General features: G+C 48.6%; 1 protein-coding gene across 1 annotated transcript; it reads left to right on the plus strand.

Moving 5' to 3' along the window:
- The first annotated feature begins 6,638 nt into the window (after window positions 1-6,638).
- gpr185b (G protein-coupled receptor 185 b) lies at window positions 6,639-7,682 on the plus strand. Its single transcript, XM_068755939.1, has one exon. The coding sequence runs from the start codon at window positions 6,639-6,641 to the stop codon at window positions 7,680-7,682; it is 1,044 nt and encodes a 347-aa protein (XP_068612040.1).
- Window positions 7,683-13,547: the final 5,865 nt, after the last annotated feature.

The raw sequence follows: 13,547 nt of genomic DNA on the forward strand, positions 1-13,547 counted from the left end.
CAAGTTTGCACACAAAATACATATTTAGTCGTTTTGTGAATGGAACCACATTTGCATTTAGCTATATTTTCTACTTTGGCTCTTTTCCACTCATAAAGTTGATATTTTTGGTGTTTCTCTAAATGTGTTCATCGTAGGACTGTTAATATATAAGCCATGTCGCTCGGCTGTAGATCTAATGATGTGTCGTTACCCACGGCAACCCCCCCAGATGTAGCGATGTCTGAACACGCAAATCAGGCAAATAAATACAATGAATAAATAAAACGTATTTGGCCGTCATCGGAATTATGAACTGCACCAAAATCTATCTATCTTCATTATCTGGGAGCCACAGGAGGAGGCCTGATGTGCTTTCAAGAGGTCACAAAAGGTCATCAATGGATCAGGCTAACGTTATTCCAATTGATCTGCATTCAAACTGGGGGCTTATTGATCTGCTAATTAGGGGGAATTGCAGCGATAAATGAAAAGATGAATGGCGCAACTGTTATTCCACATCTGTAATCTGGGCACCATCAGCAGCCCATACGATCCGGTCCATTTAAACCCGCTCCCTTCAACGTATGCACCGTGTGTTGCTATGCTGCCACCTAGTGATTTATTCCTCCATTAAAGATGATCTGTGAGCCGCTGAGCAGGAAGGACAGGTACCGGAGTCAGGGAAAGCTGCTCGAAGTCCGACGTCGAGCTCCTAAAGAGCATCAATAATGGAGTTCATTTGCAATTTCTCCTTTGATGAGTGAGGCTGGCTAATAGCTGCTAATGAGGCGTGTAGAGGGAGCATGGTTTAAAAGACAAATGTTCAGCAGAAGACTAGCAACGGGAGGGGGGGGGGGGGGGGGGCAACAATTGTGCTGGAAAAAAAGGTCTGGTTTTGCATTTTTATTTTTTTTAATTCAACATTAGCACTGCATTTTACTTTACACGTCTATGCACAAAAATAAAGAAGCTGCACTATTCATGCCAGGGCCATAGATGGCGGTGTTCCATACCAGGACCTTTTTTTTTTCGCTGCTAAGTGAAATATTGTTGAGGATACAATGCCATCCTTCTATTCATTTTCTTGACCGCTTTATCCGTAAATCTAGTCGCCTATCCCAGCTGTCTACGGGAGAGAGAGGCGGGGCACACCCTGGACAAGGCGCCAGTTGAAGCCACGAGAGCTGGACGTCAAACTTCAATAGCTTTTATTTAATAGCCCCGGTGAACCAGATGAACTATAATCAGACTCGGCTCTGCGCAATTCAGAGGTCAACATTGCAGCAGGAGTGGCGAACATGCAGGTATGACGCCGTGCACAAGTGGAAAAGACAAAGAGGCCCTTGATTGGCGTGACTCCTGGCCAGTGTTGGTTTCCATGGGAACGCAAGACTGAGGGCGCAAATAGGTGAAGACCTCCAATAATGAAGCCAACATTTCCTGTCAGGCTTAACAAGCACAGCACCGCTAATGAAGGGACGTGCATCTCCAAAAATACAACCCCCCAGCGTCACTGCCTCTTACTGGGGGGGGGTGCATACGCGTGTGTCAGACAGCAGTAGTGGGTTCACAATGGGGTCTTAACCCACAGCTGCTCACTCCGACACTGGCCTGTCCGACCGCATCACTGTTTCTCTGTCGCCTACAAAACCAGACACACACTTTTGTTCGCTTTAAGGCTAATCCCTAGGCTAATCTCTAGCTAGCAGGCTAACAAGCTAGTTAGCGTCCTGACTGGAAATAAACACATTCTGCAGCTACACTTGTCCGAAATATGTCGAGAACTGTGCTAGAAAAACCTAATTATACATGAAGGACAAAGTATTTATTGCTTAAGCCGACGCGCTAGGAAGCTACAGGAACAACCCCTTTTATTTATGGGTGTTATATTGTCTTGATTGCATTTTGAGAGAGGTTTTAATTGTCTTTAATTGTCCCGTTGTCTCTCCTTATGTCTTTCGCTGTCGCGTTTTGTTCCAGCTGTCTTCTTTCTTCCCTCTGTCCTGAGAGCAATATTACTCTCAATGACTCTCATATTGCCGTCTCTCTTTTCCACCCTTTGCCAGCACACACACACACACACACACTCACACACACACACATTGTCGGTTTCCTTTACTACGTCTTCACTGCTGACAAAACACCACTGCAGGTCTCTGCAGGAAACCCCTTCAGACAAATTGCCCACAACAGGAGCCAAAGCCTCACACACACACACACACACACACACACACACACACACACACACACACACAAGTCTGTGAGGAATAGTAAGTACCTCCAGGCAGGAAGACATGAGTGTGTGTGTTCCGTGCACACAGACTAAAGGCCATGCCTATGTGTGTGTGCGTGCGTCTGACTGGTCTTCAGTAGAAGATTGGCAGGAAGTCCAAAGGGATGGCCGACGCCTGACATCCTTAAAGAAAAAAGACCTGACGAGTCGTTACTTTGACTCTTTCTTGACGTGACATTCGACGCTTCCTGTTAATTGAGAGAAGCGCCACAAAAAGGGACATGGGAGCCTTCCAGGGGACATTTTCCAGAGGCTGGAGGACAATCAGCGAAGCCGCTTAAGTCCAGCTGTTGAGGCAAGATTTTACATCTCCATCAATGGAGTCCATCAGTCCGACTCCCTCTCCCCGTTGACCATTTCACAGCAACCCTTAATTGAAGTGCAGTTATGGCTCCCCAGAGCCATCGCTAACTACCAAACATCACACATCCCTGACAGCACTGCAGGGATTTGGCTATAGTCTGATGAAATCTGTGTCTCCTCCTCTTAATCCCTCAGCAGCGAGATGAATAATGCACGAGAGAGTAAAGGCACAAACTGGTGATTCAGTGTGGGATCCAGCTCCTTAATACCTCAGCAGTGGCGAAACGACAGGAAACATTGTCCCGTAAAGACGCTAAAGGCCCACGGCGTGACGCGATCGGCATCAGCGCCGCGGTTGAGTGACGCACGGGTACATACTCTAAAGATGCTGGAGGGCTTTGTGATGTCATCAACCAACAATAAAGCCATAGTCTTAGTCATCTACTTTTACTGCTGAGGTCTTTCAGGCGATTGAACCCATAATCTCTACTTATTCTATTTTTAACAGCATCGTAAAAAAAATAAAATGCTTCATATATGTGGGAGTTTTTCCTCCCACATTTCTTCCTACTTAAGAAATCGTCACACCTGATTACACGACTACGTCATGGCAATACACCACCGCCCTATAAATGAAGGAGTTATGAAACAGTGTAACGTCTGTCCTCAGATGAGACGTGGGTTGGTGCAGGGGGGGGGGGACAGAGCCCGGCGTTGGAAATGCATCAGTGACGTAATACAGTTTGACTTTGTCACCGCTGCAAAGACTGTGCATCGTAGATGTTACACTGAGCATACCAAAGCAGCAAGATGATGTAACCAAGCTTTCAATTACCCATGATGCATTGCTGGAAAGATGAATGAAGTGAGACATGGCAGAGGAGTCAATGAAGACGCGCGCACTCTCACATGCACACACATTTCATCTGTGATTCATACACGGAGATGCGCTTATGGGAGTGGCTGTATAGTAATGTGTGTGTTTGTGCATCAAACGTGCACAGCAGCCTCTTTCCTATTTTATTTATCATTTCGCAGAGGAAGAGGAAGAGGAAGAGGAGAGCTGACACATGACTAAACGATCTTCCTGAGGAAGTTTGGCTTCACAAATCAGCATCTTCTTTAAAATGAGAGTTTAAGGCATATAAAAAAAGACTCTCATAACGTTTGTGGTTAAATTTCCAAGTTGTTTCAAATTTACTTTGTTTGTTTTTATACTGCTGATTTAACAGATCTTTTATCGATTATTTTATCACATGGTTCTGAATTTTAGTGCTTTTTGTCGGTTTTCTTCATTTGTCTGATTGATTTACTGTTTTTTGATTTGCTGTGAAGGATCACGATTATGTTTGGTTTTCACGAATACTGTACAAATTGTTCATCCTTTCCTTCTTATTAAAACAATTTTTCAGGGACTTTCAGAGTTGGGTGCGAATTTAAAATATAAATCCACTGCGGAGAGCTTTTGCTTTACAATGATTACCATGTTTACATTGAAGTAAAATTACAATAACCACTATAAATAAGTAAAAGCATACTCTTTTTTACGCGCCATTCTGTTGTCATACGTGGCTGACACATGTGAGCCCTAAACGAGCACATACGTGCGCGCGTGCGCCCGCGTGCGCAGCGAATGCGGTGAGATGCCCTGCAGCGCTCCGAGATTGCATAACCGTATAGAGCTGTTGACTGACTGCATGCTGCGGACAACCGGCAAGAACGCACGCTGTCGCGCGCACGAGTAAATATAGAATCGATTTTTGGTAACATTCTCCGTGTTCGATATTCTTACATTTTCGATTTGTGACGGGTGGAAGTGGAAGAATTTTACCTTTGATGAATTTAAAGTGCAGAAAAGTCACTCGCGTTTGACGCGCTTACACACGCACGACCTTGTGCATGTGCATGCATGTTACTATAACAATAACAGCAACGTGCACGGACTGTCTTTCTGCGCGTTTCACGTCTCAGACCACGATGACGGTGACTGGAGGAGAGAGGAGAATTCTGACGTCAGACAAGCGCGTCCAATGAGGAGCCGAGGATGCGCCGCGCGAGGACGGAGCTTTCGATAGAAGGCTAATAACCATGCCAACCGGGGATGAGAGCGCGTTCCTCTGACTGGGGAGAAAAGGGGGAGAAAGAGAATAAAATAAAAAATATATAATAAAAACGGAGGAGCAAGGACAAGAGAGACATCCCTGCGGGGGGAAAGAAGAAGAAGAAGAAGAAGAAGAAGAAGACAAGCTGGTAATTTTCTCTCTTTTCTTTCTCTGGCATCCTCTCCATCTACTCCTCCCTCCCTCCCCCCTTTCTCGGGGACTGCACTGCTGCAGCTGAATGAAAGTGATCCTGGTGTTTATTGCTCTCTCCATTACTAAAACACACACACACACACGCACACGCGCGCGCGCATGCAGGACGCGTGGCCGCTCCGCTGCGCATGTGAGCCCTTCAGCCGCAGGGCTCTTTGGGGGAGCCGCTGGTTCTGACCTTCGCCGGCCGTTTTCAGTCATTGGCGGTGAGTGCGCGCGCGCGTGCACAGGAGCACCAAAGCAAGAGAGGAGAGGAGGGGCGAGATTAAAGGTAAGGGGGCGGGGTGCTAGAGGGGAGAGTTTTTTTTTTGTGAATGGAGCTCCAGATCCTTGGTGGCGCGCACGCGCGGGCGCCCTGGCGGCTGACTGAGCTAAACTTAGCACCTCGCCTGATGTTTCCGTCTCCGTGCATCAGCAGCAGCAGCATATGTGGTGGATGAGAATTAACGGTGGGGTCTTCACGCACACGCGCTCGTGCACGCCACCGGCGAACAGGACAGCAGCCGCCGCCGCCGCCGCCACGCCGGGCCCCGGGACGTCATGCACCATTTTTAGAGAAGAAGCTAAAAATAGAATTTGTTGATGATGGTGAGAGAAGTGAGCATCCTCTGTGTGCGGCGTCTCCTCGGTAGGAATGCACCACACTGCAGCTTTGTTACACACTCGGTGCTACACACTCGATGTTACACACTCGGTGCTACACACTCGGTGTCACACACTCGATGTTACACACTCGGTGTCACACACTCGATGTTACACACTCGGTGCTACACACTCGATGTTACACACTCGATGTTACACACTCGGTGGCACACACTCGGTGTTACACACTCGGTGTTACACACTCGGTGTTACACACTCGATGTTACACACTCGGTGCTACACACTCGATGTTACACACTCGGTGTTACACACTCGGTGCTACACACTCAATGCTACACACTCGGTGTTACACACTCGGTGCTACACACTCGGTGCTACACACTCGGTGCTACACACTCTGTGCCACACACTCGATGTCACACACTCGATGTCACACACTCGGTGTCACACACTCGGTGTCACACACTCGGTGTCACACACTCGGTGTCACACACTCGGTGTCACACACTCGGTGTTACACACTCGATGCTACACACTCGGTGTCACACACTCGGTGTTACACACTCGATGCTACACACTCGATGCTACACACTCGGTGCTACACACTCGATGCTACACACTCGATGTCACACACTCGGTGTCACACACTCGGTGCTACACACTCGCTGTTACACACTCGATGCTACACACTCGGTGTCACACACTCGGTGTCACACACTCGGTGTCACACACTCGGTGTCACACACTCGATGCTACACACTCGATGCTACACACTCGATGCTACACACTCGGTGTCACACACTCGGTGTCACACACTCGATGCTACACACTCGATGCTACACACTCGATGCTACACACTCGGTGTTACACACTCGATGCTACACACTCGATGCTACACACTCGATGCTACACACTCGGTGCTACACACTCGATGGTTCTACCGTGTTGTGTTTTTGTTGCGGGTCTCTGCACCGTTACTCTGAAGCCAGTAGTGGAACGATTACTCTCATGTATTGATCACTTGTGCGTGATCACACCTGCTTTTTGTGTGTGGCTTTCATCAACACACACTCTCTTCTTTTCTTTCTTCTCTTGCTCCCCCTCCTTTATGACCTCCCTCTTTCTCCCTCGTCTCCCCAGCAATGATTCTCTCCCTGGCTGCAGCAGCAGCTCTGAGCAGCGGCAACGGCGGCAGCCTGAACTCCTCCACCTCCTGGAGCCTGGTGGAGGATCCCACCAACTCCTCCTCGGAGCCTGTAGCGAGAACTCTGACCCCTGACCTCCAGCCGGCGACCACCGCCGTATCCATCCAGGAAGTCAGCCCCTGGGACGTGGCGCTTTGCGTGACTGGGACGCTCATTTCCTGCGAGAACGCTCTGGTGATCGCCGTGCTGTTCTACACGCCGACGCTCCGCGCGCCGATGTTCATCCTGATCGGATCGCTGGCGGCGGCGGACCTTCTGGCGGGACTGGGCCTCATCCTGAACTTTGTCTTCACCTATCTGATCGACAGCTCGGCGGAGTTTGTGACGCTGCTGTCGACGGCGCTCCTCGTGGCGGCCTTCTCGGCATCCGTCCTCAACATTCTCGCCATCACGGTGGACCGCTACCTGTCGCTGTACAACGCGCTGACCTACCACACAGAGCGCACCGTCACCTTCACCTACGCCATGGTGATCCTCATCTGGGTGTCGTGCCTCGCCCTCGGCTTGCTGCCGGCGCTCGGCTGGAACTGCCTGAAGGACGAGTCCTCGTGCAGCGTCTGCTGGCCCGTCACCAAAAACTACGCCGTGGCGCTCGCCGTCACCTTCCTGCTCGTCTTCGCCACCATGACGCAGCTCTACCTGCAAATCTGCAAGATCGCCTTCCGCCACGCGCAGCAGATCGCCGTGCAGCACCAGTTCGTGGCCATCTCCACCACCAAAGGCGTCTCCACGCTGTCGGCCATCCTGTGCGCCTTCGGGGCATGCTGGCTGCCGTTCGCCATGTACTCCATTGTCGCCGACTCCAGCTACCCCGTGATATACACCTACGCCACCGCCCTCCCAGCCACCTGCTGCTCCGTGATCAACCCCATCATCTACGCGTTCCGAAATCCGGACATCCAGAAGTCGCTGTGGCTGGCCTGCTGCGGGTGCGTCCCGTCCAACCTGTCCCTCAGACCCCGAACCTCCAGCGACGTTTAGCACGGAGGGTTGGTTTCTCTCCACGCACGGTGTTTGCTGTGGAGTCAGGCTGGTAATGGGAGGGATGAAGAGGAGGAAGGACGAAGGCGACTTCCTCGGATCGCCGTATATCAGGGCCGGCGGGCGGCGCCGCTGGCCACGGTGAAAGCGCCGCCTGCACAATGAAAAGAGGGCCCAGCAACAAAATAGAGCTACATCAAGGTCACGAGGTCACGTCCTGATGGAGAGACCCCGACTATATACGGCATCCTCATGGTGAGGAGCGAATCAGGAGTCTTTCCCAGCTGGCCTCCTTTTAGAAGTGCAGGAAGCGAGGCCCCGCGTCTCGAGAGTAGCAGAAACGGGACCGTGATGGGATTTGGGAGGAAACGTCCTTCATCTCGGACCTGAGCTCGGTCAGGAACTTTGCAATCAGGAGTGAAACTTGAACGTCTGTATGAGTTTGGTGCGCGGATCAAAACACAATGAGCTAAAGTATACGCACAAGGAATTACCTTGATTATCTTCAATGGGCTTTATTTGCAGCCTTGTAACAAAAAAAAAACGCTGCTCCATTGTTCATTAATGCGTTTGTGGGCGGCGAGCGCAACAATAATGAACTATTATGCGATTTGAAATTGCCTGCGATGGGTTCAGAAGCCATGATGACCCCCCCCCCATGCCAAGAGCACAATCAAACACATTTTAGGGCTTGTATAGTTCATTTAAAAGCAGCTCCTCGGCCCACCAGGCCCCCGATGTAAAGATACCCCGCCCCGAGCAGTCAAAAACCCGCAGAGGGGGGGGGGGGGGGTTCCAGATTCAGGCCAGCGTGCGTTGTCCTTGCCGTGATGAAATCAAACCTGCTTCCCCGTCGGTGGCGCAGGGAGCTGAATTCAGCACCAAGGACAGCGCCAGCGCAGAGCGCAGCCACCCGGGGGGAGCGCTCGTTGCTGCGGCTGCGGTGGGCGGGGCGGGGCGGGGTTAACGCTGTTCTCAAGGAGCCGTTTCAAACAGAAGTTCACACACAATTCCGCGCTGAAGGGAGCGACACGAAGATTCTTTCATGATGATGGAAAACCTCACAGTCCAACAACAAAAAAAGAAGTTTCCTATCAGGATTAAATGATCATTAAACACCAAATTAAGTTGTTCTTCGCCTCTCTTGCATCTCAAAAGTGTGGGACCCCTGGAGCCCCAGGACCCCCGGGGCCCCCCCGGAGGTTGGGCCTTCAGTCGAGGGCTGGGTGGAGGCGCATTAAACCATCCAGGCTGCACACCGTTCTGGCGACAGAGCACAAGCTGGACTATTTATTTTTTTGACGTTAAAAATATTTGACATGTTTGTGCGTGACGGGTAAAGTTCATCTGAAAACGATGCACATATAATGTTTAACCATTTAATTTCCTGGCACACACGTGCACGCACACACGCACACACATACACGCTGCCTCCAGGCGTTCCTTAAAGCTCAGCGGGCTAATGAGACGCAAGAGAGGCGAGGTGACGCGGCGTGAAATAGAAACGCCAGGCGAGACATGCTTTAACGTAACCTCAGGTCTCGTCCCCCACGTATGCAATCAGGAAGAAGCTCCCCCCCCCCCCCCCCCCCCCCCCCCCCCACCGCCACTGAAAGGGCATCATGTGGCATAATGTTAATAACAGCTCTGCAATAATGAAGCTGGGAACTGGCCTAATGTGCAGAGGACGCAGTGAACGCTGCGTTTTAATGATCTACAGAGTTTGTTTTCCTCCGTGTTCCTCCACACGACCTCCGAGAGACGCATCATGACTCAGCCGCTGGCATGCTGCTAACACACTCGTGTGGGAGGTGTACTGGCTCTGGGAAAATAGAGTTCACTGAAACTACACGGGCTGTAAGAAAACAGAGGTTAAACTCAGTCACAAAGATTAAAAAGAATAAAATAATAATATTACAGGTTGTTATCGCAACAATTGGAAGTTACTTCCGAACTGAGCGCTTGCAAAAAGAACACAAATACGCACAGGAAGCTGGACGACGGCGTTCGGGAGACGCATGAGGTTCAGTGTCTTTCGGTTAGAATCTCGACAGCAGCAAACAATCGTGTTGTTCTGTCCATGATTGTGTTTGAAAAGCCACAATCCTCTGGTGTCCTTTTGTTTGTTTGTTTATGTTGGGAACAAAACCTCAAAACCTCCCTCGCAATAACATCCAATTGTAATATGTTGTTTCTAAAAAGCCACAAGGGGGGGGGGGGGGGGGGAGATTGAAGAAAGGTAGAGGTGGAGGGCCAGAGTAAAGTTAACGCTCAAAAGCAACAAAGAGCACATTTTGATTTAAAGACGTGCGTCCTGATTGGCTGCGGTTTCCAGGTCACGTCCGAGCAGACGAGAATGGAAAGCAGGACGAGCCGAGATACAGCGAACGCCCCCATTTCCATTTATAAATGCTGTTTTGCAGACGTCCTTTTCTCCAAAATTGGCTTAAATTGATAAAAAAACAACCCAAAACCTTTCGGTCCTGGAGTATTTGAGACAGCCGTCTTTTCAAGTGTCCCACCCGGCGTGTCCCACCCGGCGTGTCCACCTAGCGATTGTTTCAACAGCTGAATAACACTCATCTGTGAATATGCCACTGCTAAAGTCAACCGTTCCTGGGGCAGGAGTGGAGTGACCACTCACTGTGTGTGAAAAAAAGAAAAGAAAACATACACGTGAGTGTGTGTTTGTGTGTGTTTGTGTGTGTGTTTATTATGCAATGCTGTACAGAAATGTATATTTTTGTAATGTTCATCAGGGCATGTGTTACCGGACATGTTTGCTGCTGTGAGCACGTTGCAAGTGCGCAAGTGTGTGTTTCTCGCTCTTCTTTTGTGATCTTCCTATAAACAAAATATTTTTTTTGGGGGTGGGGTTAGGGTTAAAAACGTTGTGCATCAGATATGCTGAAAAAGTGCCATATTTTTCCACTTTGTACTGTCTGAGTTTTTTTGGTGTGTGTACATATACGTTTGTCAAGACGACCAGACAGACAGACGTCATTTTGTCTGAGTCGTGTCTGACAGGTCATTTCAAAGACATCTCTTCCTCCTTTCATAAACAGCCCCCCCCTCACTTCACCCTCCCCCCGTCTCTCTGCCTCTTCATTCCCTCACACGTTCCCCTCTTTGTCGCGCTCTCATTTCTCTCCCGAGCTTCTGCTGTACTCTCCCACATCTCTCTCTTTTTTCTACCCTTTCTTCCCTGCTTCCCATCATGTCTTGCTTGTAACTTGCTATCTGTGGCCTATGAGAAGCTAGTTGTGCAGGCGCTGTCTAAAAATAGGTATCCTGAAAGCAGATAAAAAGGCAAAAAGGAGGGGGGGGGGGTAGTAAAGGAGAAGAAAATCGACCTCCTTCCATGATTGCAGAGGTGAACATTCACTCTGCGTCTTTAAGTGTCTTTTATCTCCTCCTTTCTCAAGCTTTCATCTTTCTCTATTTTTATTCCTCTCCCCGTTCATGCTCTTTATTTTCAACTCTTCCGAGCACAAGCGTTACCACAAAAGGCTTTTTAAAGCAGGGTTCAACGCGAGTGCGACTCTGCCTTGACCGCTGGTCAGTCAGGCTAGGCTAACAGTTTCCCCTCTGTAACCTCCAACCTGGCAACATTTGAGCAGAGACCTGACACTAAATCAAACATTACAGAGCTAATTATCTATTGGACCAAATATGGCCTTCATAGAAGAACATTGTTTTATGCATCGCTGGGTCTGGGTGAGGACGCAGCACATGCGACATGGGAGAGGTAAAAAAACATCAGGGTGTTATTGGGTAATGATCATGTGATGTCAGACTTGAAGCAGTGTCCTTGATTCATGTTGTTCTTTTATTATTTCTACTGTATTTTTATTCCTTTTGTTTTTTCCTCTCGCGTTCGCGCTGTGAAACAGTCGACTACGGTAAAAAGTACAAATGCACTTTATAAGATGGACATGTTACACATTGCACTTGTAAAATGTCGAATGTAAAACCTTGAACAGAAAGATTTATTTTTACTCTTGTAAACGAATGACAAGAGAACCAAAAAAAATATATATATAATAAAAAAAAAAAAGCGGAGAACAATTTGCCAAATAAACCGGGAGCAAGAAAAAGAGAAAGCTTGTGCGGTCGTGTTTTATTGGAGTCTATCCAGTGGTGTACAAAAAGTGACGTTGGCGTGACATTATGAGTGTGTGTGTGGGTGTTGTTAAGAGTGTGTGTGTGTGTGTGTGGGAATCGTTAGTGTGTGTGTGTGGGTTAATCATAGGTCACTGTCGTGTGAAGGAAAGCCTGGGCATGAAAAAAGACGCTGCTGAATTATTAAACTGCTCAATGCTTGCATAACAGCAGAATGCAGAAACACACAATGTGAGAAGAGGCGGAGGGAGAATCCAAAACCACACGCTCACACACACACACACACACACACACACACACACACACACGCACACACACACACACGCAATGCCTTCATTCAAATAGAAACACAAGAAGTGGGCAGGACTGCATAAAAATCCATGCCTGTATGAGTAGGAAAGCAATGACGTTTTATTCGTGTGAAATCACGGCTTGACTCACCTCTATGCAGTCTCTACTTAGGGGGGGGGGGGGGGGGGTCCACCAGGTGGCCAGAGGCAAGTACTGCAAAGATCATAGACAAGGATAAAAGACATCATCCCGCCCACACAGCCCACGCCTTTTACGTCACTGCAGCAACTGTCTCAAAGCGAGCACGACACCAGCCCACTAATCCCCGTTTCCAACCTTTCCCTATACCCCATTATCCTCCCTCCTTCCCATCTCCAACCCCCCCCACCCCTATGAGTCAGGAGACTGTCTTCATACACCACAGGATGCTGCAGATCACCTCACGGCATGTGCAAATGTTAATGAGCGACAAGAAAACGGACAGAAGGTGGTGGCGTTCACACATCTGCTGTGTTCACAAGCCTCTACAGCGATTCTTGCATTTTCCTCTCTGCTGTGTCGCCATCTGGCTTCCTTACCTCTCCCAAACAGCCTCCCACCGGTTCCACCTCCACCCTGCCAAGGTCCGGAACAGCACGGTGCTGGTAGCGAACCGTGCTGACACCAGCGGGCTTGACATAAGGCTGGGAAAAGGACGACTGCTGGATTTGCGTCATAGTTATGAGAGGCCTGTGACTAAAATGTTAAAATGTAATATGATTTCCTGACCTCATTCTGGATCAGATCCAGAAGTCATTTCGCATGATAGTGCATATTGGACAACTTTATGTCTGTGACGTTTTGGTGAGTGAATTCAATGCATATTTTACAAGATATGATTTTTTTTTTTTTTAAAGCCTCCATCATGATTAAATGGAAAAATCCAGATGAGAATCCAGATCGGTCTCAACATTTTATGGGATCTAAGTCGGACAAAGACCCATCTTCAGATTTAAAAAAAAATCAAGATCCATCTGACAGTCTTTCCATAATCCTACTAACAAACAGACAAACACCGCCAAAACACAGAACCTTCCTTGGTGGAGGTAAGAAATCCGTCGACCTGCTTTGATGTGGAATTGACTCAGCTATAAGACGACGCTTGTTAAAAATCTTTATCTCCAATATTAAATGCACAGCAGGCCCGAAACTCAAGTCCACCCCCATTAAAAAAAAGTCAATAATATTCATAATATGGCTCCGATCCGGATTGAATTCGGTGGCAAGATAGACCCTGCATGTTTGTGACAAATTACATAAACATCGGTCAATAATCAACGTACATATTGAGGATCAAATTCTTAAGCTCCACTGACTGCAATTTTAATGAAAATTTCAAAGTGATGCAGGATCCAGGATCTCTACTGGATCATCACGAAAATCACTTTTTGACAGACAGACAGATAAACGCCG

The sequence above is a fragment of the Brachionichthys hirsutus genome, chromosome 23 (assembly GCF_040956055.1).
Source record: "Brachionichthys hirsutus isolate HB-005 chromosome 23, CSIRO-AGI_Bhir_v1, whole genome shotgun sequence".
Lineage (NCBI taxonomy): Eukaryota > Metazoa > Chordata > Actinopteri > Lophiiformes > Brachionichthyidae > Brachionichthys > Brachionichthys hirsutus.